The sequence below is a fragment of the Phascolarctos cinereus genome, unplaced genomic scaffold (genome assembly GCF_003287225.1).
Source record: "Phascolarctos cinereus isolate Bilbo 61053 unplaced genomic scaffold, phaCin_HiC Scaffold_7;HRSCAF=346, whole genome shotgun sequence".
NCBI classification, from domain to species: domain Eukaryota; kingdom Metazoa; phylum Chordata; class Mammalia; order Diprotodontia; family Phascolarctidae; genus Phascolarctos; species Phascolarctos cinereus.
Window position 1 is genome coordinate 198,626,302 of NW_027556180.1, and position 27,518 is coordinate 198,653,819.

General features: G+C 35.5%; 1 protein-coding gene across 1 annotated transcript in view; it reads right to left on the minus strand.

The window, feature by feature from the left end:
- Positions 1 to 27,518, minus strand: part of EPHA3 (EPH receptor A3) — a 436,320-nt gene that overhangs the window by 52,455 nt on the left and 356,347 nt on the right. Inside the window, exons 11-13 of the mRNA XM_020974820.2 lie at positions 15,159 to 15,344; positions 5,140 to 5,201; positions 2,599 to 2,808 (exon numbers count right to left, since the gene is read on the minus strand). Coding sequence (XP_020830479.1) covers positions 2,599 to 2,808; positions 5,140 to 5,201; positions 15,159 to 15,344 — 458 coding nt within the window. The remainder of the gene's footprint in view (positions 1 to 2,598; positions 2,809 to 5,139; positions 5,202 to 15,158; positions 15,345 to 27,518) is intronic.

The window sequence follows — 27,518 nt, forward strand, 5'->3', positions numbered from 1 at the left end:
AAATAAAATAATTACACTGAAAGGTTTTACTTTTTTTTTTTTTTTGGTTAGGCAATGGGGTTAAGTAACTTGCCCAGAGTCACACAGCTAGTAAGTATTATGTGTCTGATGCTGGATTTGAACTCAGGTCCTCCTGAATCCAGGGCTGGTGCTCTATCCACTGCGCCACCTAGTTGCCCCTTGAAAGGTTTTACTTTTAAGGAAAATATCATAAGGAAGACACGGTGAGTATGGACTTTTCAAGGACTATTTTAGTAGCTCAGCCAATGGGGTTATGAATATCTTCAAAAAGTAGATGAAATATGAGTGAAATAAAAATTTTTAAGAACTCCCTACAAAATAAAACTATCAGGTTTCCATTTATTATTGTGTGGCATCAGATATTAGTTTAGTTATTAAATAAATCATATTGTGCTGCAAAATAGTGACCGATTCCAGTGTCTCTGATAAAGACCTCATTTCTAAAATATAGAGAGGAATGAGTTGAATTTATAAGAATATAAGTCATTCCCCAACTTATAAATGGTAAGAGGATACGAACAGGCAGTTTTCAGAGGAAGAAATGAAAGCTATCTATAGTCACATGAAAAAATGCTCTAAATCACTATTGAGTAGAGAAATGAAAATCCAAACAACTCTGAGGTACCACACCACACCTATCAGATCAGGCAATATGACAAAACAGGACAACTATAAATGTTGGAAAAGAGCAGGAAAAGTGGAAAACTAATGCCTTGTTGGCGGAGTTGTGAACTGACCCAACCATTCTGGAGAGTAATTTGAAACTATGCCCAAAGGGCTATAAAACTGTGTACCACTTCTAGGTCTATATCCCAAAGAGATCATAAAGATGGGGAAAGGATCAACATGTACAAAAATAATACTGGCTCTTTTTGTAGTAGCAAAGAACTAGAAATTGAGGGGATACCCATCAATTGGGGAATGGCTAAACAAGTTGTGGTGTATGAATGTAATGGAATACTATTGTGCTATAAGAAATGATATAAGAAAATTTCAAATTGTGCTATAAGAAATGATGAGCAGGCTGACTTCAGAAAAACCTGGAAAGACCTATATGAACTGATGCAGAATGAAATGAGCAGAACCAGGAGAACATTGTACACAGTAACAGCCACTGTACAATGACTGACTTTGATAGACTTAGCTCTTCTCATCAATGCAAGGATCTAAGACAACTCCAAAAGACTCACGACGGAAAATGCTATCCACATCCAGAGAAAGAATTTAGGAGTCTGAATGCAGATGGAAGCATACTGTTTGCTCTCCTTTTCTTTTGTGGTTTTGTTTTGTTTCTTCTTTCTCGTGGTTCCTCCTATTAGTTCTAATTCTTCTTTGCATCATGGCTAACATGAAAATATGTTTAATATGAATGTATAAATAAAGCCTATATCAGATTGCACCCCATCTTTGGAAGGGGATAGAAGTGGGAGGGGGAGAAAATATAAAACTCAACGTCTTATGGTAGTGAATGTTGAAAACTAAAATTAAGTATAAAAAAATATAATCCTATTGAGTAACAATGTGACTCCCATAGGTGAGCTGCTATTATTAAAGAAACTTAAAATGAAAAAAAAATGGTGGCTGACTGATTTTGCTAGTGATCATGGAAAAGAAAACTTTCAATATTTAGATTAAGATTTTTGCCAAACCTTTCCAATCTAATCAACATTGTGGAGCACAACAGTCTGGGTTTATTGGTAATCATTGTTCTATATTGATTGGGCAGCTGGATATTAATACGCCTCTTGCTTTCAGCTTAAAGAAGTTTGCTAGCAGGCATAAGGACAAAAATAATAAGTAATGCAACATTCTTTAACATCTAGGTTCATGTAAAGAAAAGCAAATTTAGCTCATGATGTGACTGAAAATCATGAAAATAATGTGATGACTGACACTGCTTTGAGAATGCCAACACTTAAATTCATATGACAGAGTGTATTACATTCTTAGGAATGCATCCGTTAATGCTGTGTAATTATATTTTCTTTCCTCTCCTATTATTGTTTGGGTACTAAGCTGAACTCAGGTCTGGGAGTTTTAAAGTTTTAGTTTAGAAGGTCTTTAGTTGGGTAATCAAAATGGGACAGTCCACCAAAAGAATTAGCTTTTGCTCAATGGCCCATGGAGAAGAAAAAAAAATTGTAACTGTAGAATTTAGGAAATTGAAATAATAACAGAATTTATATACCGATTTTCCACACTCTACCAAATGTTCTGGTATTTTGAGTGCTTGTCAAACTTTCATTGTGCAGCCAGAGTATATGTCAAAGCAACCTAAGGACTGTGAAAATTTCAAATTGGCAAGCCTGAACTTGTTTGTTTTTAGGCAAGAAGAAAGCCTGAAGATTATAATGGGGTTACATTTCAGATTGCAGTCAGATTTGTAAAGAAAATGTCCACTAATCTTATGAAAAAATCCATTAATTTTCCAATATATTCTTAAGACAAGTAAGAAACTCCTTAAAGAAGAGAAAAAAGAAAAGATTGGTAAAGCTTATTTGGCTGGGTTGGCCCATGTCTTAGACTTAATACAAATCAGCATGAGATGAAAAATAAAGGATAAAAAGTACAACTTACTCTTGTTGTATAAGCAGCCTCTGGGTCATCCTCTAGAACTCTTGAAAGGCCAAAATCAGAAACTTTGCACACCAGGTTGCTGTTGATAAGGATGTTGCGGGCAGCGAGGTCACGATGAACGTAGCCCATATCTGACAAATACTTCATTCCAGAGGCTATCCCTCGAAGCATCCCTACTAGCTGGATTACTGTAAACTGGGCATCGTGCTTCTGAGAAATATTTGAAATATGTGATTAATAAGTGTCAGTTTCTCCACAAAATTCTCTGGTTCTAGTGCTGGATATTGACTCTTTTAATCAGGTGCCTTTAGACCAAACCTGCACAGCTTGGCAGTAGGTTCAGGCAGCATATAGGTTAGACTAGAGACAGACTGACCATGGTTGGTTGCTATGGGTCACATGACAAACAGGAGAGGGTACCATGGCAACCCTACATTTTTTGCATACCCCCAAAATCGTTTGGCAGGCCCCATGCTACCTGCGGGCTATATGTTGTGTAGGCCTGATTTAGACTAACTGCACTTGCATTCTGTCCAACGCCATAGGCTAAAAACAACAGTGATAACATCAGCAACAAAACAGATTTGTAGAGTGGATTACGTGCAATCAATAAGTCCTTTAAAAAAAAATGAAAACATGTCCCCTTTCTTCTTATCAGCTTTGGGTGCCAAAATGGGACTTTGATAGTTTTCATGTAGCACACGGGTCAGAACCTTTCATTAAAGTTCAGAGATCAACTAGAAAGGGACCTTGAAAGTGTCTTCCATGGAATCAGATAATCATAAAATGTGAGATATTGGAGACTATCTAGTCCAAGCTGAAGGAACTGTGCAGTAACAAAAAGAGCATCAGTTTTAGGTTCAGAAGACTTGCCTTGATTCCTGAGAAAACTCAGGCAAGTAATTTTACCTTCACTGACCTCGGTTTTCTTAACTGTAAGATGGTGGGATTAGATTATATCCTAGGTTCATATATTTAGAGCTGGAAGGGACCATAGTGAGCATGTAGTCTGACCCTCTTGAATTACAGAGGAAGTAGATCTAAGAGGAAAAATGAATTACCTGAGGTTGCATGGATTGAAAGATACCAGAGGTAAGGTTTGAATCCAGGTCCTCTAAATCCAATGTCATCCTACCATGTGGCTCTTCATTAAGACTGAAGAACATAGTTCTTCAGACACATAAATATATACATGCTAATTTATAAAATATATACATACATATGTATATGTCATGATAGACTATCATGGGAATAACAATATAGATTTTTTTTAAAAAATCAATTACCATTTAACTATGTTTTCTTTCCTTCTTGTTAGTTTATGGTATTTGACAGTAGAAAGAGTATGTGAAAGTATGTACAGAAACACTGCATCATAGGAAAATTGTGAAATTAGTTATCTCTTAGCATTTGTTTATTAGTAGTTAAATGCAACTACATATATATGTGTGTATGTGTATAAACATGACACTTCTATGAGATTATTTTACATGACTAGTACTACATATAATATGTATATATAGTGTATTTTAAATGCTTTTAGAGCAGGAACTCTAGTTCAGTACTTCCAAGGTAGTGTTCATTCAAGAAATACCTATTAAATGAATGGATCTGCAGGCCTTGTATACTAAGATAGCTAGCTTGATTTCTGAAACCAAACTTTGCTTATTGGATAATCTAACAGTTGTACTGAAGTGCAGTGATATTCTTATAAAGACAGAATATGTCACCTTCCAGTGGTGTAATACAAGGTTCATGCTTATTTGTTGAAGAGACAGAACAATTTAAGAGATGGATGGGCTTCTAATAAGCAGCAGAGACTGCTTTAGAGATGGAAACTAAAGGAGCACTTCTATTCTAGGTGGACATTATTTATGAAATTTCTCTACAGTGCTTCTTATTTATTGTTTTACCTCACATATATTGAGGTAGCATACAACATATGAGGAAGGAGTTGTTCATGTTTGGCTTTGAGGAAAATAAATCTGAAAACATTAATATTTGGGTGCTGGAAGAAGAGGATATGATTTTATAGTCTTTTTACCACTTTGTCTCAGGATATTTCAGCTTCTATCAATAAAAATTTACCTTTAAATACAGAAAATCTAGAACTTGCAACAATATAAGAGGTTGTCTGTAACAGTGCCAACAATTAATTCCATTTGTATTGGGCAAGGTAAAAAAATTCAGACAATACTCTATTTACTGTTACTTGATGGATATGTCACAATATTAAATTGTTAATTTTGCCCAGATGATTCCAACGTACAATAGTAATTGCTAGTCCATCAGATCATTTTTTCTGCAGATAGAATGCAGTTAATAATTTTTAAGTGCTATTCAAGATTGTTTTAATGTGAGCATAACTAAAGATGTCAAAATATAAATGAGTGTATTAGAATACAAACTATAGAGACATTGTAGAAAAAAAGAATAAGATTTTTACCGAGATAATTTAAAAATAAGAAAAATCATTAAAAGGAATATCTTAAAGAAAAACATTAGTGGAACTCGTCATTCATTAGTGAGTGTTGCACATACTCTTAAGAAGCTGTCCAAGGATCCATTCTCCATATATTCTGTGACAATCATGACTGGTTTACCTGAAATATATGCAAAAAATGATTAAATATCTTTCTCAAATGACGGATGACATAACCATATATTTTTGGGAAAATGTATCTGAAATTCAATTAATAGGTTCACAGGATCTATATGTAGAACTGGAAGGAAACTTTGAAGTTATCTAATCAGTACCTCCCCTGGCCCCCACCCCCATTTTACAAATGAAGAACTGAGGCCCAGAGACATTAAGTAACTTGCCCAAGGTCACAGAGATTATAAATGGCTGAGCTGGGATTTGAACTCTACTCATCTGACTTCAAATCCAGTGCTCTTTTCCAATACCTTTTAGTGTAAGTCAGTATCTGACTGAATATATTAACATCAATGATCATGCAAACCACTGAAACATACAATAATCCAAGGCCTCAAGTTTACTTTGTTAACTCCTAAGTTAGAGTTATTATTAAATCTGCTAACAAGTTTCAAAAGAATAAAAAAAAATAAAGAATGAAGTAGGAAACTGATTTCAGTTACATCTCTTTTCTTCTCCTCTGTAGAGGTGTTAATGAGTCCTGAAATGATCAGAAAAAAGGCTTGAGAAGGAACATGAGAAGAACAGGGACCCAATAGAACAAGCCCCAAGATGATTATCAGTCCCTGAATGAAAAAGATTAGCTTAAACTTAAGAAAATATTTTCCATCGCTCTGTAAAGTTTATCTTTCATTTACTTGATCTCATATAATTATAGATTAAAAAGTAGAAAGGCCTTTAGAAGCTGACTACTCCAATTCTTATTTTGCAGCTAACTAAACTGAAACTCAGAGATACTAAGTAATGACTGTAATCATGAGCCATGATTCAAACCAGGGTCCTTTATCTTTAAATGCAGCACTCTCCATTATGCTACAGTACATTCTGACTAAATCACTATTACAGATACAAAATAATGAGATATATATATATATATATATATATATATATATATATCTCATAGTGATTTAGTCACTATGTGTGTATGTATGTGTGTGTGTGTATATTTGCTTTTTTCACTCAAGTCTGATTTTTTGTGACACCATTTGTTTTTGTTTTTTTTTCTTTGTAAAGATACTGGAGTGGTTTGCCGTTTTCTTCTCCCAATTATTTTATAGATGAGGAAACTAAAGCAAACAGGATTAAGTGATTTGCATTGTTTCACACAACTAGTAAGCATCTGAGGCTAGATTTGAACTCAGGAAAATCAGTTTTCTTGACTCCAGGTCTGGCACTCTATCTGCTGCACCATCTAGCTGCCCTGATATGTGTGTGTGATTTTTTTTTAAGGTAACCCAAAAGGCAATGGAAATAATTTTAAAAGTAGAGAAGAACATTCCAGAGAGCAGAGGCAGGATTAGCTCTTTTGTTTGAGCTACTGGCCCTGTCCCCATACTGATCAATACTATGGTGTGCATCAGAATTCTACCAAATGGAATTATTCATATTTGTTGTGCAATCTAAAACCTGTCTGCTGTATTGCAATGGGTAAGATCTGGAAGGTCTTTTAGCAAGAGCCCTAGAACCATAGAATTTCTTTTCTTTAGAAATACAACTGATTTCATCTGACAGTCAAGAGATATGAGCTCTAGTCTTGCCACTAATATCTGTGTGACACAACCTCTTTAAGCTTTCTGATTTTTATCTATAAAATGAAGGGATTAGTTTATATGATCTCTAAAGACTCTGATCTAAGCTTCTGTTTTTAAAAATTTGGCTGCAGGTCCTTCTGTTCACTTTCAGAGATGATGTGTCCACAGAAGATGAGCAAAGTAGAAAGGAAGGAACAAAGGGGTTGAACAATCATTTCATAATCTATGGTGCCTTTCCCAAAATTTCAAAAATTAAAGCTATTCCGTAATATGGAAAAAATTAAAATGGATTTGTTCTTTTGTTACTTCACAAAATTGAAAGTTGGAAACCATCTATATGGTATACTTTTCCCAATGTTTCTTTTTCTTCATGAATCTCAAATCGTTGTTCTGCTGCCTCATCTCTGCTTTCTATATTTTTAATCCTTATAAGTGACAATGGTCATGAATGACATGAATTATAGACTTAGAACCTCAAAGGTTATATTTAATTCACTTAGCAAACTGAATCTCTCCCGAGAGAGAGAAAACAATCTCTTTCTTCCCATTCTATAAAAAGTTTCCCTCTGACAATCAATTCAGCAATCAACGAATGTATCCATATAAATGACAGTAAGGAAACACAATTACTCATAACTGTCGTTCAGTCATAGAACCTGACTGTCCTATTTCAACTGGTAAAGTCTAAAAGGCTTTTTAATGCTCTGAAACTACGGAATTCCTGACTCCTATAACTGCAATTGACCTAATCATATTCAGGAAGGAAGGTAAAATTTATATCTTCCTCTTGGCCTTTGATCTTTTACATTGTTTATTCAGTCCTTGTAGATTGATCTCTGAAGAAGCTAATAGTTTATATGAACATGAGAATGTAAAATATATATATATATATATATACATATAGCATACATATACATGCATATATGCATGTTTATATATGTTTGTATATTTGTTTTTACATAATTTTATTTAATATATCAGATACAGCATTTTATTAGGGAGAATCTATAAATCCAGAAAACTGTGATAGTTGGAGACTGTATAGATATAAATATGTATGTATGCATATACATATAAATATGCATATATACATGCATGTATGTGTGTGTTCTTGCTCAACAACCAATTTCTGCATTCTTTGTTTGCTAATAAAATAGCTGGGCTATTGACATGCTTTATGAATCCAAACCTCTGCAGAAAATAAGCAGATATGTGCCTTATATAATCAAGACTCAAGTATACATAGGTCATTACTGAGTTTGCGCATTACCTAAAACCTTTGCATATATATGTATACATATACACATATACATACATAAATATCTGTATATATGTGTATGTGTGTGTGTGTGTGTGTGTGTGTGTATATATATATGAAAATATGTGTGTGTATATCCACACACACATGCATGCACATGCACACACACATACAGACTGCCTTCTGGCTCTGAGACTTTCATTGTTTCATTTCTCATTAATATCTCCACATCAATGTAGTCCAGCTTCTATATCTAAAACATATTTTTCACCATTTTGTAAGAGTCAGCAACCAGATTCTGATAGAAATGGAAGGAAAAGAAATTATAAGGAATCTATCTTTAGTTTCAATTCTTTAAAGGTTCTCATGAACTTCTTAAGGAAATTAAGTTTTAGGGAAGAAAAGATTTTTCAACAAATTATGGGAATTGCTTGAAAAAATCATTCATTTGAAATCAGCTCTTTTCATAAAACTATATTCTTTCTTGCCATCCCATAGTCTATGGAATTTTTTGGACTATCCTCACCTGTCAACCTAATGTTCAGGTACACCTAGCTCCTTATTACTCAACATATTTATATTTGATTCTTCATTCCAATGTTTACATTTATCCTTATATTTTTTTCAGTTGCTTATTAAGGGCAAGGCGGATGTCTTCTCTTGATAGTACTGCTACTATGCATTAAAATTCTGCATATAGTGGACATTCAATCAGTGCTGTTGGTTGGCTTTGATTGGAATGGATCCCAATCAACAGAGTCAGTGATAAATTTGAAACATAAATCCCTAATTTTTATTTTCATTGATGACTAGAGATAAATGATTAAGCTTCCATAATTAAGGATAAGAACACTAAATTAATCTACTATAGTGAATTCAGTGGCTCAGTAAAGACCATGGAAACCTTTCTATTCTAAACCTAGGCCTGAAAGAATGAAGAGGTCAAAAAAAGAGTCAAAGGGATTTCATATGCAGCATGAGATATCTATCCTGAATCTTTTCTATCATCTTTTCCCTCCAAATTAAGGAAATTTGAGACAAAATTATAACTGTTGAAGTCAGAAAGAATGAAAGATTTTCCAGTGTTGGAGCCTGCCACTTACTGCTTACTAAGTGTTGCTATTTTGCATATATAAAAATTATTTTCACTGAGTCATTTCCAAATACTTTACACATTCCTAAATATCATTTAAAAATTCCAAATGAGAACCAACTACTAACTATCCCTTTTAACATCGAAAATCTTACATCTCTCTCCCCAAAAGACAAAAAAAGAATTTAACTTTAAAAGTCATAAAAAGCAGAGTAATGCATGAGAATACTAGAGAAGAAAAAGGGGGGAAAATCTTAACACTGTTAGGCAGCTGAATGCTATTATCATCACGTAATCAGGCTGAAGGTGATATCAAGAAAGCACAAACAGAAATGAACCTGACAAAAGCCAATCAGAACACAGTAATTCAGAAATGTACCTCCCCAAACCACCATGAAGGCGGCTACACAAATCTCTTGCTTTATTTTACTTTGATTTACATGATAGAGTTATATTAATTGATTTATGAAGTTATTTAACTGAAATATTTTATAGGAAGACTGTGATATACTAAGCCAAATTCTCATTCTGTGAACATCCAATAAAATCACTGTAGAACATGATGATAATCTTTCTCAAGCTCTATTTTTCTCAAGGCATCTTACTTCTCCTGATTGTATTAGCAAATGGATCAAATATGAAATACTCAACTTGGTTAACGATTGCCACATCTTTCAAAACATAGTGCAAGGCTAAATAATAACAATAACCTAATTACTCATTCTTCCTTCATCACTCTACTTTAGAATTCTCCAGTATTTATTTCTAGTTTGTACCTAAACAAAAATATCTCAATCTGTATATAGTATTTTGAGGTTGATAAAGCACAGTCCTCACAATTCTAGTATCATTATAGCCATTTTTATATATGAGGAAATTGAGGCTCCAAAGTTTTAAGTGTCTTGCCCAACATCAGAAAACTAAGTGTCAGAGCCAGAAATACACTGAATAACTACAGAGCTTCTTTCCCTTACACATAGTATCTCCCTAATATAAGATGTCAATTTATTTTATTTTACAACTATACTTGAGGATCTATGATAGCAGGGATGGTACTTTCTATCATTTTGTACTCTATCCTTAGCCCCAGCTATTAATACTGAGATTTGGTACACAGTAGGTATCTGATAAATCCTTATGAAACCAAAATGTAGTGGGAACGAGCACTAGGTCTGAACTCAATGGAATTTTGTTTAATCTTTGCTCTGCTATTTGCTATGTGAATCATGTAATGTCTGGACCTTAATTTCTACACTTTAAATAAAAGGGTGGGCAGCTAAGTTGCGCAATGGATGGAGTACTAGGCCTAGAGTCAGGAAGACTCATCTTCTTGAGTTCAAATCAGACACTTACTAGTTGTGGAATCCTGACAAGTCACTTAACCTTGATTGCCTCAGTTTCCTCATCTGTAAATGAGCTGGAGAAGGAAATGGCAAACCACTCCAGTACCTTTACCAAGAAAACCCAACTGGAGTCAACAAAGCTGGACACAACTGAAATGACTGAATAACAACAACATTGCCAAAGGATATATAGCGTGGTACATATGTATGTGTGTATAGAGAGATACCTATATGAAAATAGTCCTTGAAGAAGATTAAGTTCATACAAGGGCTTCAGTGTAAAATATTCTGCCTTTGATGACATTCAGCACTTTATCGTCAGTGTTAAAATGTGCCTCATTGTGTACCCTTTAAAATTGTGTCTTCTGGCTGTGTAAAAGAAACGTTACTTATAAATACACACAACAAAACTATTATTTCATGGCATGAATTTCTGCATAAGAAAAAATGTGCACTTAAATTGTAGAGAAAAGAAACAAAAACTTCCAGCATTTAAAAAAAGCACCTCTGTCTTATTTGTCCTCTGATAATGCAGAATTCATTTTATTCATTAAGTTAAAATGTACACAGTAAGAAACACATGTTCCATATAACTTTAAAGGAATGTTCTACGCTCATTCATCAAAAATGCAACCATTAATACATGAAAACAACTTATGTCAACAGTGTTTCTAAAATTTATTATACTAACGGGCTACACATTTCTGCAAATTATTAGTGAACTAAGCGGCACATGTGTGTTGGCTATTAAGAGTACTACCTAGAAAGCACCCTTGAGACTCATGTAGAAGACAAGTTTAGAAAGGAAGAAATATGAAACAAGGGACTAATGTAGCACTGGAACAAAAGACTGATATCTTATTCAAGTAATGTACCCCATCACATCTAAAGTAAGTAATGTAAGGTACATTCGACCAACCCAATGCCCAGGCCTATGATGCAAAGTATATACTTAAAAAGTTTGGGCAAAATATGTTATACAAGCCTTCTAAAACCCAGTGTCATGAGAGAAAGGCACCTTGAAGGACCTTGGGAATGATATAAGTTAGGCCAAGCAATTCCCCCCCTTTTATTTCCCCAATAAAAATCTGAGGATTAAAATCCCCGGTAACCTCTTTCAAAGTTATGTCTTTAATTTACTGGATGAAAAAAATTAATAGATACTACAATTGGGAAGGTGCTTAACTCAAACAAAGAAACAAAATTGTTACAATAAGTTTAAAGGAATATATATATATATATGTATATATATATACATATATATATACACACACACACACACACACACACATTAATATATGCATACACACATACACACAGACACAAACAGCTATATAAGGGATTATTGTATATATTGTTTTGTTTCGGGGGTTTAGAGAAGATAAGATAATGCATTTCTTACTTTTTGGCTTTTCTAAAGGTCAGACACTGTTTCTGCCTTTTCTTGTTAAAAGGTAACCTGAACATTTATATCGAAGACCTTTGGGACAGAAACACCACTATTAAAATTGTTAATAGCCTAGCTGGAAAAAAGCCAAGAATATAATGACTGAATAGAGAACATGCTTACACTGACTTGCAAAAGAGACAGGATTAGACTTAGTGTCTCAAATAATATTTTTTTAAGCATTCAATTAAGAGTAATGATGAGCAGAACTGCCCATGCTTAAAACAATGTTGGATAGTCTGAGAAAGTGGGAGACAAAATAGTAACAGAGACAAAGACAACGTGACAGAGAAATAGTCAGAGGCAGAGGTAGGGAGAGAGTGAAAATGAGAGATAGACAGAAACACAGAGAGAGAGAGAGAGAGAGAGAGAGAGAGAGAGAGAGAGAGAGAGAGAGAGAGAGACAATGACAGAGACAGAGAAATCCCTCACTCATGAACTGGAGATTGTGTACTCAAAATTAATCAATTTAAAAAACCTCTTAATTTCCTAATTCTGGCATTATCTCTTTGTAGTGTAGTAGAAGGAGCATTGGACTCTGTGTCAGAAGGCCTAAGTTAGACATCCTGGTTTCTTCATTGACCTTGGGTGGCTTATTTAATTATGTTCTTAATAGTGCTCTCATATGTAAAATGAGCATGATGACACTTCTATTACCTGTATACTATCCTCCGAAGGCTATCATGAGAAAACTTTTTATTAACGTTAAAGTAAAATATGAATGTGAATTATTAGTACTTGTTTATTCATCCAATTCACCAGTTTTGCTATTTTTTTGTTTGTTTACTATATAGCTCTGAATCAGGTTGTGATTTTTCCAGCTTTCTATAAGTGACACCATGGCCTTTGTAAAGAAAGAAAAAGTTAGGGTTGTGTAAAAGAATGTGTTTTGGTTATAAAACATTACATTTCTTCACTATTAAGTGTACCATGCTAGCTTCATTCTAAGTCATTTCTTTTTACTTCCAGATGTTATGATGTGCCAGACTAATAGCTCTTAAATCCTCCTCTAAGAAAGTTCACAATCTAATCCTGGGTCTGGAACCCTATTATGTTTGCAACATATAGGATTGCTGGGATTTATACAGACAGATTTGGCAGACCTTATATACTTCTTTGGCCAGGGAGATATATCAAATGAAGAGTTCTTACTCTGAGAATAAGCCATTTGTAATCTATATGAATATGTTACAAGATCAAGCATGAATACAGTGGGTTTTTTTCATCTGTTACTTACAATTTATATCATTCTTTTCTTTTTTTCACCCTTCCTACATTTGAGGCTGGTTTTAAGAATTTCCTTGACTGACTATGAGCATTTAGGTATGATCATTTTATTTTTCCTAGGAAGGCCACTTCAGAAGAAGAACAAAGGTTGCTGCTTAAGTCTTGCTTATACCATTCTAGTTAATTTTAGTTAGAGGAAATGGAAATCCACACATGATGGCATGCTTTCAATAATACATTATTCTGGAGAGAAAGAACTCTATTATCTAATTAAATTTAATACAGTAAATGAACCTGCCAATGAAATTGATTCTATACCTATAGAAACATTTATAAATATTGCCTAACTTCAGCAGGAGATGAGTCACCCATGGCAAGAAAACTCTGAGAAACTGTTTTGATGCCACAGGTGGTAAAGGGGGTGAAATTTGACCATATACTTCCTAGATCCTTCAGCAAGGTGTATAACTGCCTCTTTGGAGCATACAGAAATTCAAATCTAAACCTTTAACATCTTGCTCAAAACTACAATTCTTATGGCATGATTTGATCAGAGTATTTTTTACCCTCAAGAAAGCAGCCTCATAGTGTTGTGGTCCATAGTCTCCTTATACTCTGGGTAAAGTGTTAAAACAAAATGAATAACAGTGCTTCAAGTCAGGCTTTGAATATCCAGTTGAATCCCTGAACATATACTAACCTACCCATACTATATTACCCATACTACCCAAGGAAAATGGATGGACTGCAATTCCCTAAAGAATTTCTGATAAGAAAACAAAGTCCATTCATATTTGGCACTTTTATGACAGAAGAATTGCCTCTAAAGGGAAATAAAAATGAAAATTAGCACTAGGACAGTTGCATTATATGACAAGTAATGTAAATATATGCACAAATATAAACATTTGCATTAACAATGAAGAAATTTTCTAATAATGCAGCTTGCCTAGAGTGCCACTAGGTGGTGTAGCGGATAGAGTGCCAGGCCTAGAGTCAGAAAGAGTCACCTTCACTGAGTTCAGGCCTCAGACACTTACCAGCTGTGTGACCCTAGGCAAATCACTTGACTCTATTTGCCTCAATGCCTTATCTGTAAAATGAGCTGGAGAAGGAAGTGGCAAAACCATTCCAGTATTTTTGCCAAGAAAACTCCAAATGGGGTCACAAAGAGTAGGACATGACTGAAATGACTGAACAAAAACAGCTTGCCTAGATACTTTAAACTGAGGAGTACCCTTGAACTTTTAGGCAACTAGGATGTACACCCTGTAGATTTTGGTTGCAACTGGAGCCAGCCTAGGTATCCTTACAACCACGTAAAAGGCACCTCTCTCAGGTTAAGCAAACTCTGAGCAGAAGGAGGGTTTGAAAAGTATGGAAAGCAGGGTCAGTGCTTCTGAAAGGGATTTTAAAACACTTTCTTGGACCTTTAAAATTCTCTCCCAAACTAGCTCCCACCTTGGCCTTTAGATCTCTAGAGCAGTTAGAATCTCATGGAAGCTATGCATCAGAACAGTTCTGGATGCGCTCTGATCTTTACCTTCAAAAGCTCTTAAGTGATTCAAAAACTTTTAAAGATGTTCCAAGTCCCAAATATGTGGATTTAAGTACTCAGAATCCTAAATAAAGATGTGGCCAATTCAGGAAAATTAACTAAATGGGAGCCAGGCCAAATAGATTAGAGGCACTAATCCTACCTTTCACTTATGCTGCCTTTCATAGCTACTTTCCTCTGATTCTCTCATTTCCTACAATTCTCTCCCTCCCTTTTATCTATAGCATTTAATTTATTTATTTGTTCGGCTTTATGCCCCCCCCCTTTTAACATATTGTCTTTATGATAGAAATCTGTTAAGCCTAGAATTGGTAGTTCTTGTTAGAATGAAGTCCTACTTGGTAAAATATTTCATATTTGTGGATGGACGACTAAAATGGAATATTGTTAAGTGAGGTTAAATAAACTTAACACGTTTCCCCTAAAGAAATTCACTGAGGCCTTACTTTTGGTAACAACTCCTTCAAGCCGAATGATATTAGGGTGGTCAAACTGTCCCATGATGCTTGCTTCCCCCAAGAAGTCTCTCCTCTGCTTTTCAGTGTAGCCTACTTTCAAGGTTTTGATGGCTACTGAAAACTCCTTTTTGGAAGGAAGCTTTAAGCGTCCACTGCATACCTCTCCAAATTCACCTGGAAGAGAAGAGAAGCAGGAAAAGTTACGTAAATTCTATGAATCATATGACTACAGAGTGATAATTTTCCTCCACTGTTGTATGGTTCACAGTAAATACTTTAAACATAGTTGAAGATGATAGTCTATAAGAATATCTGGGAAATCCCAGTATATACTAAGGACATGGTAGAAGCTTCCAAATACCTTTTATTTCTCCACTACACTAGCTCCACTATTATAGGTTCATAGATATGTCAAGGCAGTAGGAAGGTAGGATGCTTCACTAGACTTTTCTTCTGATCAGGAAATTGCTAGTGTCTCTAGAGACCTCTCCCACCTACTACTTGTATCATGGATTGAGTCCTTAGCAGTATTTCAGATATTCAGCTGCATTATTTCCATGCAGATGGGCATTTGGACTCGTCACTGAATCTTTCTGGAAAATGAGGAGGATAACATCTGCTACTGATTTACTTTATAGGAGTTTTGAAGGATTACTGAGATACTAGCTATAAAATTCTCTGAGATCCTAGGCAGAAATCTGATATAACAATATGAAATATGGCATATCATACATGGGACATAGAGATATTGCAGAACAACTCTATTTTTCATGTCTTCATTGAAAATATACAAGAATCAACAGCATCCAACAAATAATGTAAAATAATCATGTACCTGTTAACTAAAATATAGTATTATCTTTTAAATATTCCACAGGCTAAAAAGAATTATTGAAAATATTCTGATGCTATTAAAACACATTTTCTTATATATAGAATTATAAATCTTTTTTGTAATATATATATATATGTTTACTGTGAGAAATACTGCATGTTGACATAGTTAGATTTTTTTTTGATTGAGAACATGCTAAATAAAGTAATTGGGTTTTAAAGTCAGAGAAGATTCCTATAATTTGTTGAAAAGCTTAAAATTTTGAATATATAATTGACACATGATACAAAGGATTACATTTACAAGTTTTCCACAGACTTGAAGCCATTTCTTTTTTTTAATTAAGCTATTTAGTTTTAGTTTTCAACATTCACTTCCACAAGATTTTGAGTTCCAAATTTTCTCTCTATCTCTCCCCTCCCCCACTCCAAGACAGCGAACATTCTGAATACCCCTTCCCCTAATCTGCCCTCCCTTTTCCTACCTCCCCCCTTCTCTTATTCCCTTCCTTTTCTATTTTCCTGTAGGGCAAGATAGATTTCTATACCCCATTGCCTGTATATTTTACTTCCCAGTGGCATGTAAAAACAATTTTCAATATTTGTCTTTAAAACTTTGGGTTCCAAATTCTTTCCCTTCCTCCCTCCCCACCCACTCTCTTGAGAAGGCAAGCAATTCAATACAGGTTATATATGTGTAGTCATGCAAAACACTTCTGTAATAGTCATGTTGTGAAAAACTAACTACATTTCCCTTCATCCTATCCCACTCCCTGTTTATTCTATTCTCTCCTTTGACCTGTACCTCATAAAAAGTGTTTGCTTCTGATTACTCCCTCCCCCAATCTGCCCTTTCTTCTATCACCTTCCCCCTTATCTCCTTCCCCTCTATTTTCCTGAAGGTTAAGATAGATTTCCATACCCAACTGAGTGTGTATGTTATTCCCTCCTTAAGCCAAATCTGATGAGAGTAGGATTCACTCATTCCCTCTTACCTTAGCCTACTTCCCCTCCATTGTAAAAGCTTTTTCTTGTCTATTTTATATGAGATAATTTACCCCATTTTACCTTTCCCTTTCTCCTCCCAGTATAATCCTCTCTCACCCCTTAATTTTATTTTTTAGATATCATCCTTTCATCTTCAACTCACCTTCTGTTTATACATATATATATAAATGTATATATGTAGTATATATACACATTATATATACCTATACACACACACACACACACACACACACATATATACACATAAATACATACATACATACATACATATACATTTTTTTCCCCTTCCAACTACCCTAATACCCTAAAAGGTCCTATATGCCATTTCTAGTGGATTCTGGGATGTTCTTAAAGCTTACTGAAAATAATATTATAAGAATTTAGCTTAACTTCTTTTATTCTGATATATTTTAATTTTTAAAAAATTAGTTTCTGAGAGTATATTTTTTAAATGTAAAATTCTTAGACAACTTTGAATGGACACTTTTAAGCAATATTTAATATTTGGTCACTTCTCTATCAATAAAAGGTAATTATGTGCTCTAGAATAGTTTTTCCATCTCTGAACTCTTTTACCCTTAGAACAACTAAAATAAAAATAATTTCACATACTTAACCTCCTGAAACTAATATCAGAATAAGGAGAGACTCAACATGTCATTCCCACTTAGTTTTTGTTTTTCTTTTAACTATAATGGTCCAGTTTTTTTTCCCCAGATGTAAAAATTTGTATCATCAACTCATTTACATACCTGAGAGAAACATTCAGAGATTAATGAATGAGCGAATGAAGTATAAAGAGCCTAGAGTGAGTGGGACAGCTCTACTCTATCTCCATTTGTGATTAGTGTGGAGGCTGTCATTTTCCTTCAGCTCCATCTTCTCATTCAGAGTTACACCTTCTAAATGTTTGTTCTATGACTTGGGCCAAAGGAAAAGGGCACAGAGATATATACACTTCCTGCCCCCCTCCTCTTTTTTTTTTCTCTCCAAGGAAACGAATGGCAGCCTTCTATAATGGATCCAGCAAAATGTACCTCTATGGTTTCTAAATGCCTTTGATGAAGTCCTTAAACTTTCTGACACCTATCATCAGCTTTGGATTTGTAATTTCTTATTGTACAACCATGCTATGGAAGACCAAAGATTCAAGGCAGCAGAAGAATAGATGAGTATAAATGGGTGAAGATTTTTTAAGAGAAGAGGAAGAAGGATAAACCAGGAAAGGTTGAAATCCTGAATACTACCAAGTGGAACTGTGTAGATTGGCCCAACTAGGCTTAAGTGGACAAAAAACATAGAGCTTGCCATGCAAAAGAAATGCTAATAACACATCAACCACATATATGTAAACAGTAGCATCTCCAAGCATAGGGCTGCTCTGTCTGTAATATCCTTTATTTGGTCCATCTTTTCCCTGAAGGCATAGAGCTCACTACACATGGAAAGGTGTAAGTGAAGCCAGTGGGGGAGGCAGAGAGGGAAGAAGTGAGAAAGTGGTCTGGAAGTCCAAGGAGGGAGATAGGAATTCCAGGGAAAGACACTTTGCCCCCTTAGAGAATGGAAGAGTAATGGAAATGTCTGCTGAGTTTGTGACCATGAAAAAGGAAGAGCCAAAAAAGGAGTGAACCAAAGACAAGGGGAAGCTGAGAGATCAACAAGTAATGCCTAAGAATAGCTGAGCTAGAAACCACAACGGCAGTGCTGGAGACCAGAGATTAATAGTAGACTGCAGCTACTGACAGGAGCAGTTTTTGTGCAATTTGAAGGGGAACTGATCCTCTCATTCTGGCTAATGAGAGAGAGCCTAAACTTAAGCCTTCCCTTGCTGGAGCTGGTCATCTGGAAGGAACTCATTTCCAATATGCTTTTCGGAGAAAGAAGTGGAAATATATCATGCACATTTAGAAATATGGGCTGAAGTTTCATTGTTTTACTATTTATATCTATCTTGATTAAATGTTTTCTTATTTCAGTGTTGTATCTTGCCCAGGTCTGAGGTATAGTAAATCACTGAATATTTGAGACTGAGGTCAATTTCATGTATTCCAAAATTCTAAACTGAGCTTATTAAGTGCATACAAACCCTTCATGTCACTCAAACAAAAGAATATAAGGAGATATACATTTCTCAACACCCTTGAGTTAAAATCTTTTTGGGGCCATGGGAAAGGAAACTACACATGTAACCATATCTCAAACAATTGTCTCTACATGGGCCATATTCACAGACTTGGTCTTTTCCTAAGTTTGGGGTTTTATACTGAGGCAAAGGGATGCAGAACCTTTTAAAAATATGCCTAAGTTGGGCATACTTCCAAATGGGAAGTACGCCAACCATAACTAAGACAGAAAAGGATAAACATAAGGGTTAGTAGAATTCCTTTTGTATCAGGGTCTACACACAGAGTTATCAGCAGTTCTAGCTATTTCTGCCCATATGGTCCCCTTCCCCACCTCTATAAGAAGGGGCCTGGTCTAACCAGCTTGCATCAACTTCTAGGAATAAGGAAGTGATAGTCTCACTCTAATCTGTCAGGCTTCATCTGGAGTGTTGTGTTCAGTTCTGGCCAACTTGGTTTAAAAAGGACATTAATAAGCTGAAGAGTATTGAGAGGAGGGCAAGTGGAGTAGTAATTCATGACATATGGTAATCAGTTGAAGGAACTGAGACTTGGAAAAGAGAAGACTTAAGGGGGACATGATAGAAGCATTGAAGTATTTAAAGGACTGTTATGTAAAGAAGGGAGAAGATTTGTTCGTGAAACAGAACCAAATTTAAGCCTGATGTCAAGAAAAACTGACTGACAAAGCTGTCAAAAAACCAGAATTGTCTACCCCAAGAGGTTATAGTTTCCTCTCTTTAGAGATCTTCAAGTACAGGTTGAATGACTCCTTAAGTATGTTAAAATGGATGATTCCTTTCATGTATGGGTTGCACTTGATGACCATTGAAGTCCCCACCATTTCTCAAATGCTATGATTTGGTGATTCAGTCCATTTTTAGCAGATTATAAGGGGAATGAAGGACTTTTGAGCTCCTTGAGGGCAAGGACTTCAATTAAATCTTTGTGTCTCTAACATCTGACATAGTGCCTAACACATAGCTGCTTCCTAATTTTTGTTGAATTAGAAATACTGGTTAATTATTCAAAAAATGTACCAGTTCACATTTCTATCTCAGAGCAAACTTACCGAAGTTATGTTTTTACTTATGTCCATAAAGATGGCAATGAATCTACTGAAATCTGATTTTACATATGAGAGTTAAACTTCTTCACTAAAAGCATGTCTTATTTCTTGGTTTAGATATTTTTTCATCACTGCAGATCATACCTTTCCTGACCTAGCCTTTGATAATCAGGAGTCACATCCCTTCATGCCACAAAGAAACATCAAAGGAGGGTTATAGTGAAGGTCACAATTTAAAACTTCATCAGAAAATAACAATTGGGGAAAAAGCAAAATAAAACAAAACAAAACTAAGTTCATTAACCAATAATGTTGCATTATTCATTTATAAGAGAGAAGTCAATGAGACAATTATATGGGATTATTCTTTTCAATGGCCTTCAAAGACAGTTCTCTTTCAACTATTTTAATAAAATGTCTTTTTAAAAAGTAATTATATAACTATTCTTTTAAAAAGATAAACCGGGTTCTCAATTATAGTAGACAGACTAAAAAAAAAAAACAACTTAAAACTTAAAAATTTGTTCCTCAATATCTGTCACCACATTTAAAGAATTTACTTTAGAACAAGAGATTATCATAATAATATGGCAAAATAATAGGGCTCAAGATGTTACATATTTTTAAAGCTTATTCTTGAACTCATATAGTTCTGACCATCACACCTCAAGCAAGACATATAAGAACTGAGAAAAGGTCCAGATAAAGGCAACTAAATTTATGAAGGAGGAGAAAAAGCTGAAAGGTATAAAGATGTTTGTGGGGTGAACAATGATTTGTTTACCACATTTCAGAATGTTAAAGCTGCAACACAGACAGCCTTAAGAAACTTCAGCACTTTCATGGAGGGAAGTAAATATAAAGAAATTCTCAACTTAAGAGGACATATGATAATATAATGAGGACATGCAGAGCGCATATGCTGTTCAAAAGTGGAAGGGGATTCTGACCATTTCATTGACTGTCTTTCACCTCCACAATGATCCTCATCTCTGCCTCCTAACTTTCTTCATTTCTCAGCTGACGTCTCACCTTCTGCAATAAATCCTTCCCGGGTTTTCTTAATCTTAGTGCCTGACCTTTGAGATTATCCCCAATTTATCTTTTGGGTGTTTGAGTATCTTGTTTGTACATAGTTGTGGACATGTTGTCTCTTCCATTACACTGTGAACTTCTCAAGACCAAAGACTGTTTTTGTTTTGCTTTTTTTTTTGTATTTCTAGTTCTTAGCATAATGCCTGGTTCAAAGTAAGCAGCTAATAAATGCTTGTTGACAAACTTAATAAGTAATTAGCACCTTGTCATTACAGAAGTTTAAGCAGAGGAAGGAAAATGACTATTATACAGGGATTCATAATCCAACTGCCCAAGAGGAGGATGAGATACATGTTGCTAATCATCATATGAAAAAGAGCTATGTGTTTCAGTGGACTGGAAACTCTGAATAGTCTTAATATTATATGTCAGCCACCAAAGGAAATTAAATGTTGGGCACAGTACCAGAAACAGAGTATCTAAAATGAAAGAGAATGTAATCCTATTGTACTCTACAATTGGCCAAACCCTACTTGCATTATTGTGCTCAATTCTTAGTGCCGTATTTTGGAAATGACATTGATAAACTGAAGTACATTAGTTGAGGGCTGTCAAGGACTGTGAGAGGGACTTAACATTTTATATGAGGATCGGTTAAAGGATTTTCAAATGTTTAACTTGGAAAAGGAAGACTTAGGAAGTACATGATAGCTGTCTTCAGGAATTTGCTGGGCTGGGATGGGAATGAGGGATTAGATATGTTTTGCATGTCCTCGTAACAGAGCTAGATTCAATAGATTGAAACTTCAGAAAGGCATACTTGTTTTAACGTAAACAAAGCAATAACACACATTTGCCCAAAAGTAGAATTGCTTGCCTTAATAAGTAGGAAGCTCTCTATCACTCGATGTGTTAAAGTACAAACTTGGTTATCACTTGTCAGGTGTGTTTTGGAGCAGATTACTGCTAAGTTTAGGGTAAATTATATTATATTCTATATCATTTCCAGTCATGATATTTTATCATTCCAAATTCTCTCTCAAGTCTATTATAAGGTAGAGATTCTTTGATGCCTAACTTTTTAAGCTTGCTTTTCCAAAGGATGTTCCTTAGTGTCATTGTTAGGAGCATTCTAGGCACAGAGACAGCCAGTTGTTGTACAGTCATTTCAATCATGCCTGACTCTTTGTGACCTCATTTGGGTTTTTTTGTTTGTTTGTCTGTTTGGTTTTTTGTTTGTTTGTTTCTTAGTGAAGATACTGAAGCAGTTTGCCATTTCCTTCTCCAGATCATTTTACAAATGAAGAAATTGAAGCAAACAGGGCTAAGAGACTTGACCAGGGTCACAGAGCTAGTAAGTGTCTGAGGCTGAATTTGAACTTGGGTGCTCTTGAGTCCAGGTGCTCTATCTCCTGCGCTGCCTGGCTAGCATGAGATAACCAGAGAAAAGGTCTAAAGTTGAGAGAGAAGTGTCTTGTTTATGGAATGGCTAGGAGGTCAGTGCTATTGGATCAAAGTATGTAACAAAGAGTATGCTATAAGAAAACTGAAAAGGCAGACGGAGGCTAAGTTATAAAGATTTTTGAATGCCAGACAGTATATTTTTATCCAATCCTAAAGGTGATAGGGAGACACTCAAGTTAAGTAGAGGTGTGATATGGGAGGACTTGAATTTTAGAAAAATCACTTTACTGGATTATTGGAGGATGGATTTGAATAGGGAGAGACTGAAGCAGGCAGACCAATCACAGGCTTTTGAAATAGTTAAATCATGAGGTAATGAGGTCTTATCACTGGTAGTGTCAGGAAAGAGAAGGAGGCATATTCAAGAAATGTCACAAAAATGAAATCAAAAGGCCTTGGCAACAGATAGGGCAGCTAGTTGGCACAGTGGATAGAATGCTCAGCCTGGAGTCAGGAAAACTAATCTTCCTGAGTTCAAATCTGGCCTCAGACAGTTACTAGCTGTGTAATCCTGGACAAATCACTTAACCTTGTTTGCCTCGGGTTCTTCATCTGTAAAATGAGCTATAGAAGGAAATAGTGAACCACTCCAATATCTTTGCCAAGAAAATGCCAAATGGGGTCACAAAGATTCAGATACAACTGAAAAATGATAAAAAAAAAAAAAAAAAACTAGCAACAGATAGGGGGTGAGGAATCCAGGATACTTTTTAGATTTTTAGACGGAAGGCCTGGGAGGATGATATTGCCCTCTACAATAATATGGAAGGTTGGAGGAGTCGGGGGTGGGGGGGGAGATAATGAATTCTGTTTTGACATGCTGAATTTAAAAGAGAGGTAATGTGGCACAGTGCACAGATAGCTGGCCTGCAATTCAGGAAGATCTGCATTTAAGTCCTGCCTCTGACACCTACTAGCCATGAGATCCTGGATAAGTTACTTAACTATGAAGTTAAGTACATTGTTCTAAGATCATAAATTACAAAAAGTTACTGTTCTATATTGTCAGAGGAAGACTGATACTTATCCATAGAGCATCTTACACTAAGGAAATTACAAAGTGGGTAATTCAAGTGAAACCAATTTCTCCAAAGTTAGCAGTGATTATTTAATTGCCAAGTCTAATGCCTTTTCTTCATCTTCATCCTTCTTGGCTTCTCTGCAGTCTATAACTGATCATCTTCTCTTTTATTCTTTCTTTTCTTGAAGTTTTCAAGACACTGCACCCTCCTGGTTCTCAACCCATTGTTGGACTCCTCCTTAGGCTCCTTTGCCGAATCTTCATCCAGATCAAGTTTGCTAATAAAGAACATTACACAAGGCATCATCCTGGGCCTTCTTCTCTTCCCCTTCTCAACTGTTTCATTTTGGTGACCTCATCAGCTCCCATTTCCATGTTATCCATATACATATGATTCTCAGATATCTCTGTCCAGCCTTAACAGCCTGACCTTCAGTCATCTCCAACTGCCTATTGGATGTTTCTAACTGGATGCCCCATAAACATCTTAAACTCAATATCTTTTCCCCAAACCCTCCCCTCTTCCTAATTTTTTTATTACTATTGAGGATACAACTTTCCTCTTTGTCACCCAGACTTGAGCCCTAGGTGTCATCCTCAACTCCTCACTTTCTCTCTCTAACTTCTTATATCCTATTAGTGGTCTTACTGTTGTTACCTTCAGAATGTCTCTTTTATATGCTTCTTTCTCTCCTCTGACACCACCCCAGTGCATGCTTTCATCACCTTATGTCTGGACCATTGTAATAGGTTGCTGGTTGGTTTCCCTGCCTCAAGCCTGTCCCTACTCTAGTCGAAGTGATAATCAGCTGTCAAACTGATGTTCCTTAAACACAGATCTGACCAAGTCTCTCTCGCTGTCTCTGTCTCTCTGGCTCTCTTTGTCTCTCTGTCTCTATCACACACATTCACACACACTCTCTATCTAATCAATTTCATTGGCTTCCTATTACCTCTAGTATCAAACATAAAATATTCTATTTGACATAAAAACACTTTGTTAACTGCCCTCCTTCTGTCTTTCCAGTCTTCCCATACACGATTCCCTTCTCTGTACCCTGGTATCTAGTGACACTGACCTCCTTGTAGTTCCTAATACATGGCACTCTATCTCTAGACTCTAGACATTTTCACTGGTTGTTTCTCATATCTGCAAATCTCTCTCTATACATGTTTACTTCTTGGCTTCCTTCTATTCTCACCTGTTGTTCATCTTTTGTTTTCGAAGAGAACCAGTGACATCATGGATTGATGTCTTGACTTGTGTGTAAATTGGATTTAAATGAGGCAGAGTTGCACACAGTCATCAGCTTCACTCTCTCTTTCAGAGTCACTGAAGTCCAGGAGCAAGATGACTGATGGTAGCCCAGGATGCACTGGATGACCTTGGTATCTTCAATGTCTGACCAAGGTCTAACTGTTCCATGGCTGCTTTTACTGCTTTTGGAACAAATTGTTTTCATTTGCCCATTCCACCAGGGCAAATCTTCATATGCTTGGAGTAGATATTCCCCTAACTCACCAACTCATCTGAGCCTTGTTAGTTACCCTCAACCTGGTTTAGTCCATCTGCCGATATGGCATTAAACTGTGAGTTCCTTGAGTGAGGGTACTTTCTTGTTTAGTTTTGTATAGTTTTCACCTTTCTTTCCTTTCTTTCAGAAAGAAGGAAGGAAGAAAAGGAAGGAAGGAAGGAGGGACAAAGAATTTATTAAGGGATTACATTATGTAAAGCATTCAGTACTTTCTTTGGAACAGGAACTCCCCAATGAAGAAACTCTGTACAAGTGTTCTACACCAAACTTCGAATCAAGTGGGTAATTGTACAGGTATTTTTTATTATTAGATCTTGAGAAGAAATTTGCCATAGTGTTGAATCTTTTCCAGAAGATCTGGGTTGACGTCTAGGAAGAATTCCTCCTTGTTTTAATGTATTACAAAGAGGATATACATATTTGGGTAGAAATCCAGTATAACTTTATAATGTTTTGTGATTTCAACTTGACAGTATGAGAGTGGGTAGGAACACAGAGAAGGCTAGAAACCTTTGGATTTATGTTTCTGTGAATACAAAATCCCACAGCCAAATTCAAGGTACTGGGAATACACATAAACTGAATTGCAAAATGAGTGCCCCTTACAAAATAAAATAGTCATAATTTATACCTAGAACTAAGCTCATGTTTTGGGATGAGAGATTATATTTAGTATAACAACTTAATATCTTAGCACAAAGCCATACAAATGACATACATGCATTTATACCTAAGTATAACTTGGAGAGAAGAAGAAGAAAATAGCTAAATCTCAAACTCACACTACAATAACAAAAGAAGATCAGTAAATCCTACCACAAAACTGAGTAACAGCTCTGGAATTGACCTCTCACATCTGTCCTTTTCCAGCTAAAATCTTTTAACAAGCATGATTTCTCCAGCATACCCATCTTTAAATCAAGCTTCTTCCATTGCAGTTAGAGTAACAAGGTCATCTAAACCAAAGGCCATTCGAGAATTGTCTCAAGACTCACAGGGTGTACACCTGTATACACACTATATCTATAGGTTTTGATGTTAGCTGTATATAAATCTCCTTTCTTTCCTTTCTTCCCCACCTCATCAAGCTTCCAACTTCAATTTGCAAAGTCTTTGGGCAGCAAACTACTACTCCCACTGAAGGTGATGGAGAACAGTGCACTCTTGTGGGGCAGTATTAAAACCAGCAAGAAATAAAACTTCACAATGAACAACAATCAGTGAATAGCTATAGCCTTGGGGAAAGGAAAAAAAAAGAGATTCCTAATTAGCTCTGTTTTGACTCTGAGACAATGTGGTTATAAGGGGAGTTTCAAAATAAATTCATTAATCATGAAATCCTCTTGCATTTTGAATTGAGAAAAGAAAACATAAATAAAACTAATTTCCTGTAATAAATGACTAACTCATACTTTGAATAACAATCAATATTAAATGTCAGATGTTAAGCTTGACCCAAGAGTAAAAGTTAAGAAAATACATATCCCACCTCTCTTTGGTATGCACTATTGCAAACAGTGTTACACAGAGTTGATGTGTTGGTTGTATTTGCTGAAGGGCTCCTTTTCTCTTTCTTTTTTCTATACAGTGTTGGCTTCTGGCTTAGAAGGAGGTTATGGCTTACATTTATAAATGAATGCAATAGAAAATCAAAAACTATCCCAAAAATTTATTCTAAAAACATAGGGTAAAAGAAAGGGAGAATGTAAAATATTTCAGAAAGAAACATAGGCCCATGAACTAATTCTCTCTTTCTCCACATATATAATACACACATATATGCATATATACAGACATACATACATGCACACATAAATGTATAATATATAGTACATACTTAATATATTGTTCGTATATGTGTGCATATACACACATTCATGGGTACACACATACATTGTAACTGTATTTCAGTAGACTGTTTCCTTTGTAATTCTATATATGTTGTTTTTATGCATTTGAAAACATTCTCAGAAGAGATCCAGAGGCTTCATCAGACTACCAAATATATAAAGGATACATACCCAAAAGTTAAGGACCTCCGTTTCACAGAGTTCCCTGGGGCACCGATAATTTGAATGACTTATCCAAGGTCACATGTGTCAGAAACACAACTTGAACTCAATTCTTCACAATTCTAAGGCAAGTTCTCTCTATTTGCTGTATGGCTGCTTTTCTGACTTATATGTACTGAGAATAAAATCTTCCTTGTCAAGCTAAAACAGTCCTGTACCTTTGTGATATTTTAGCTTTACAGGTAAT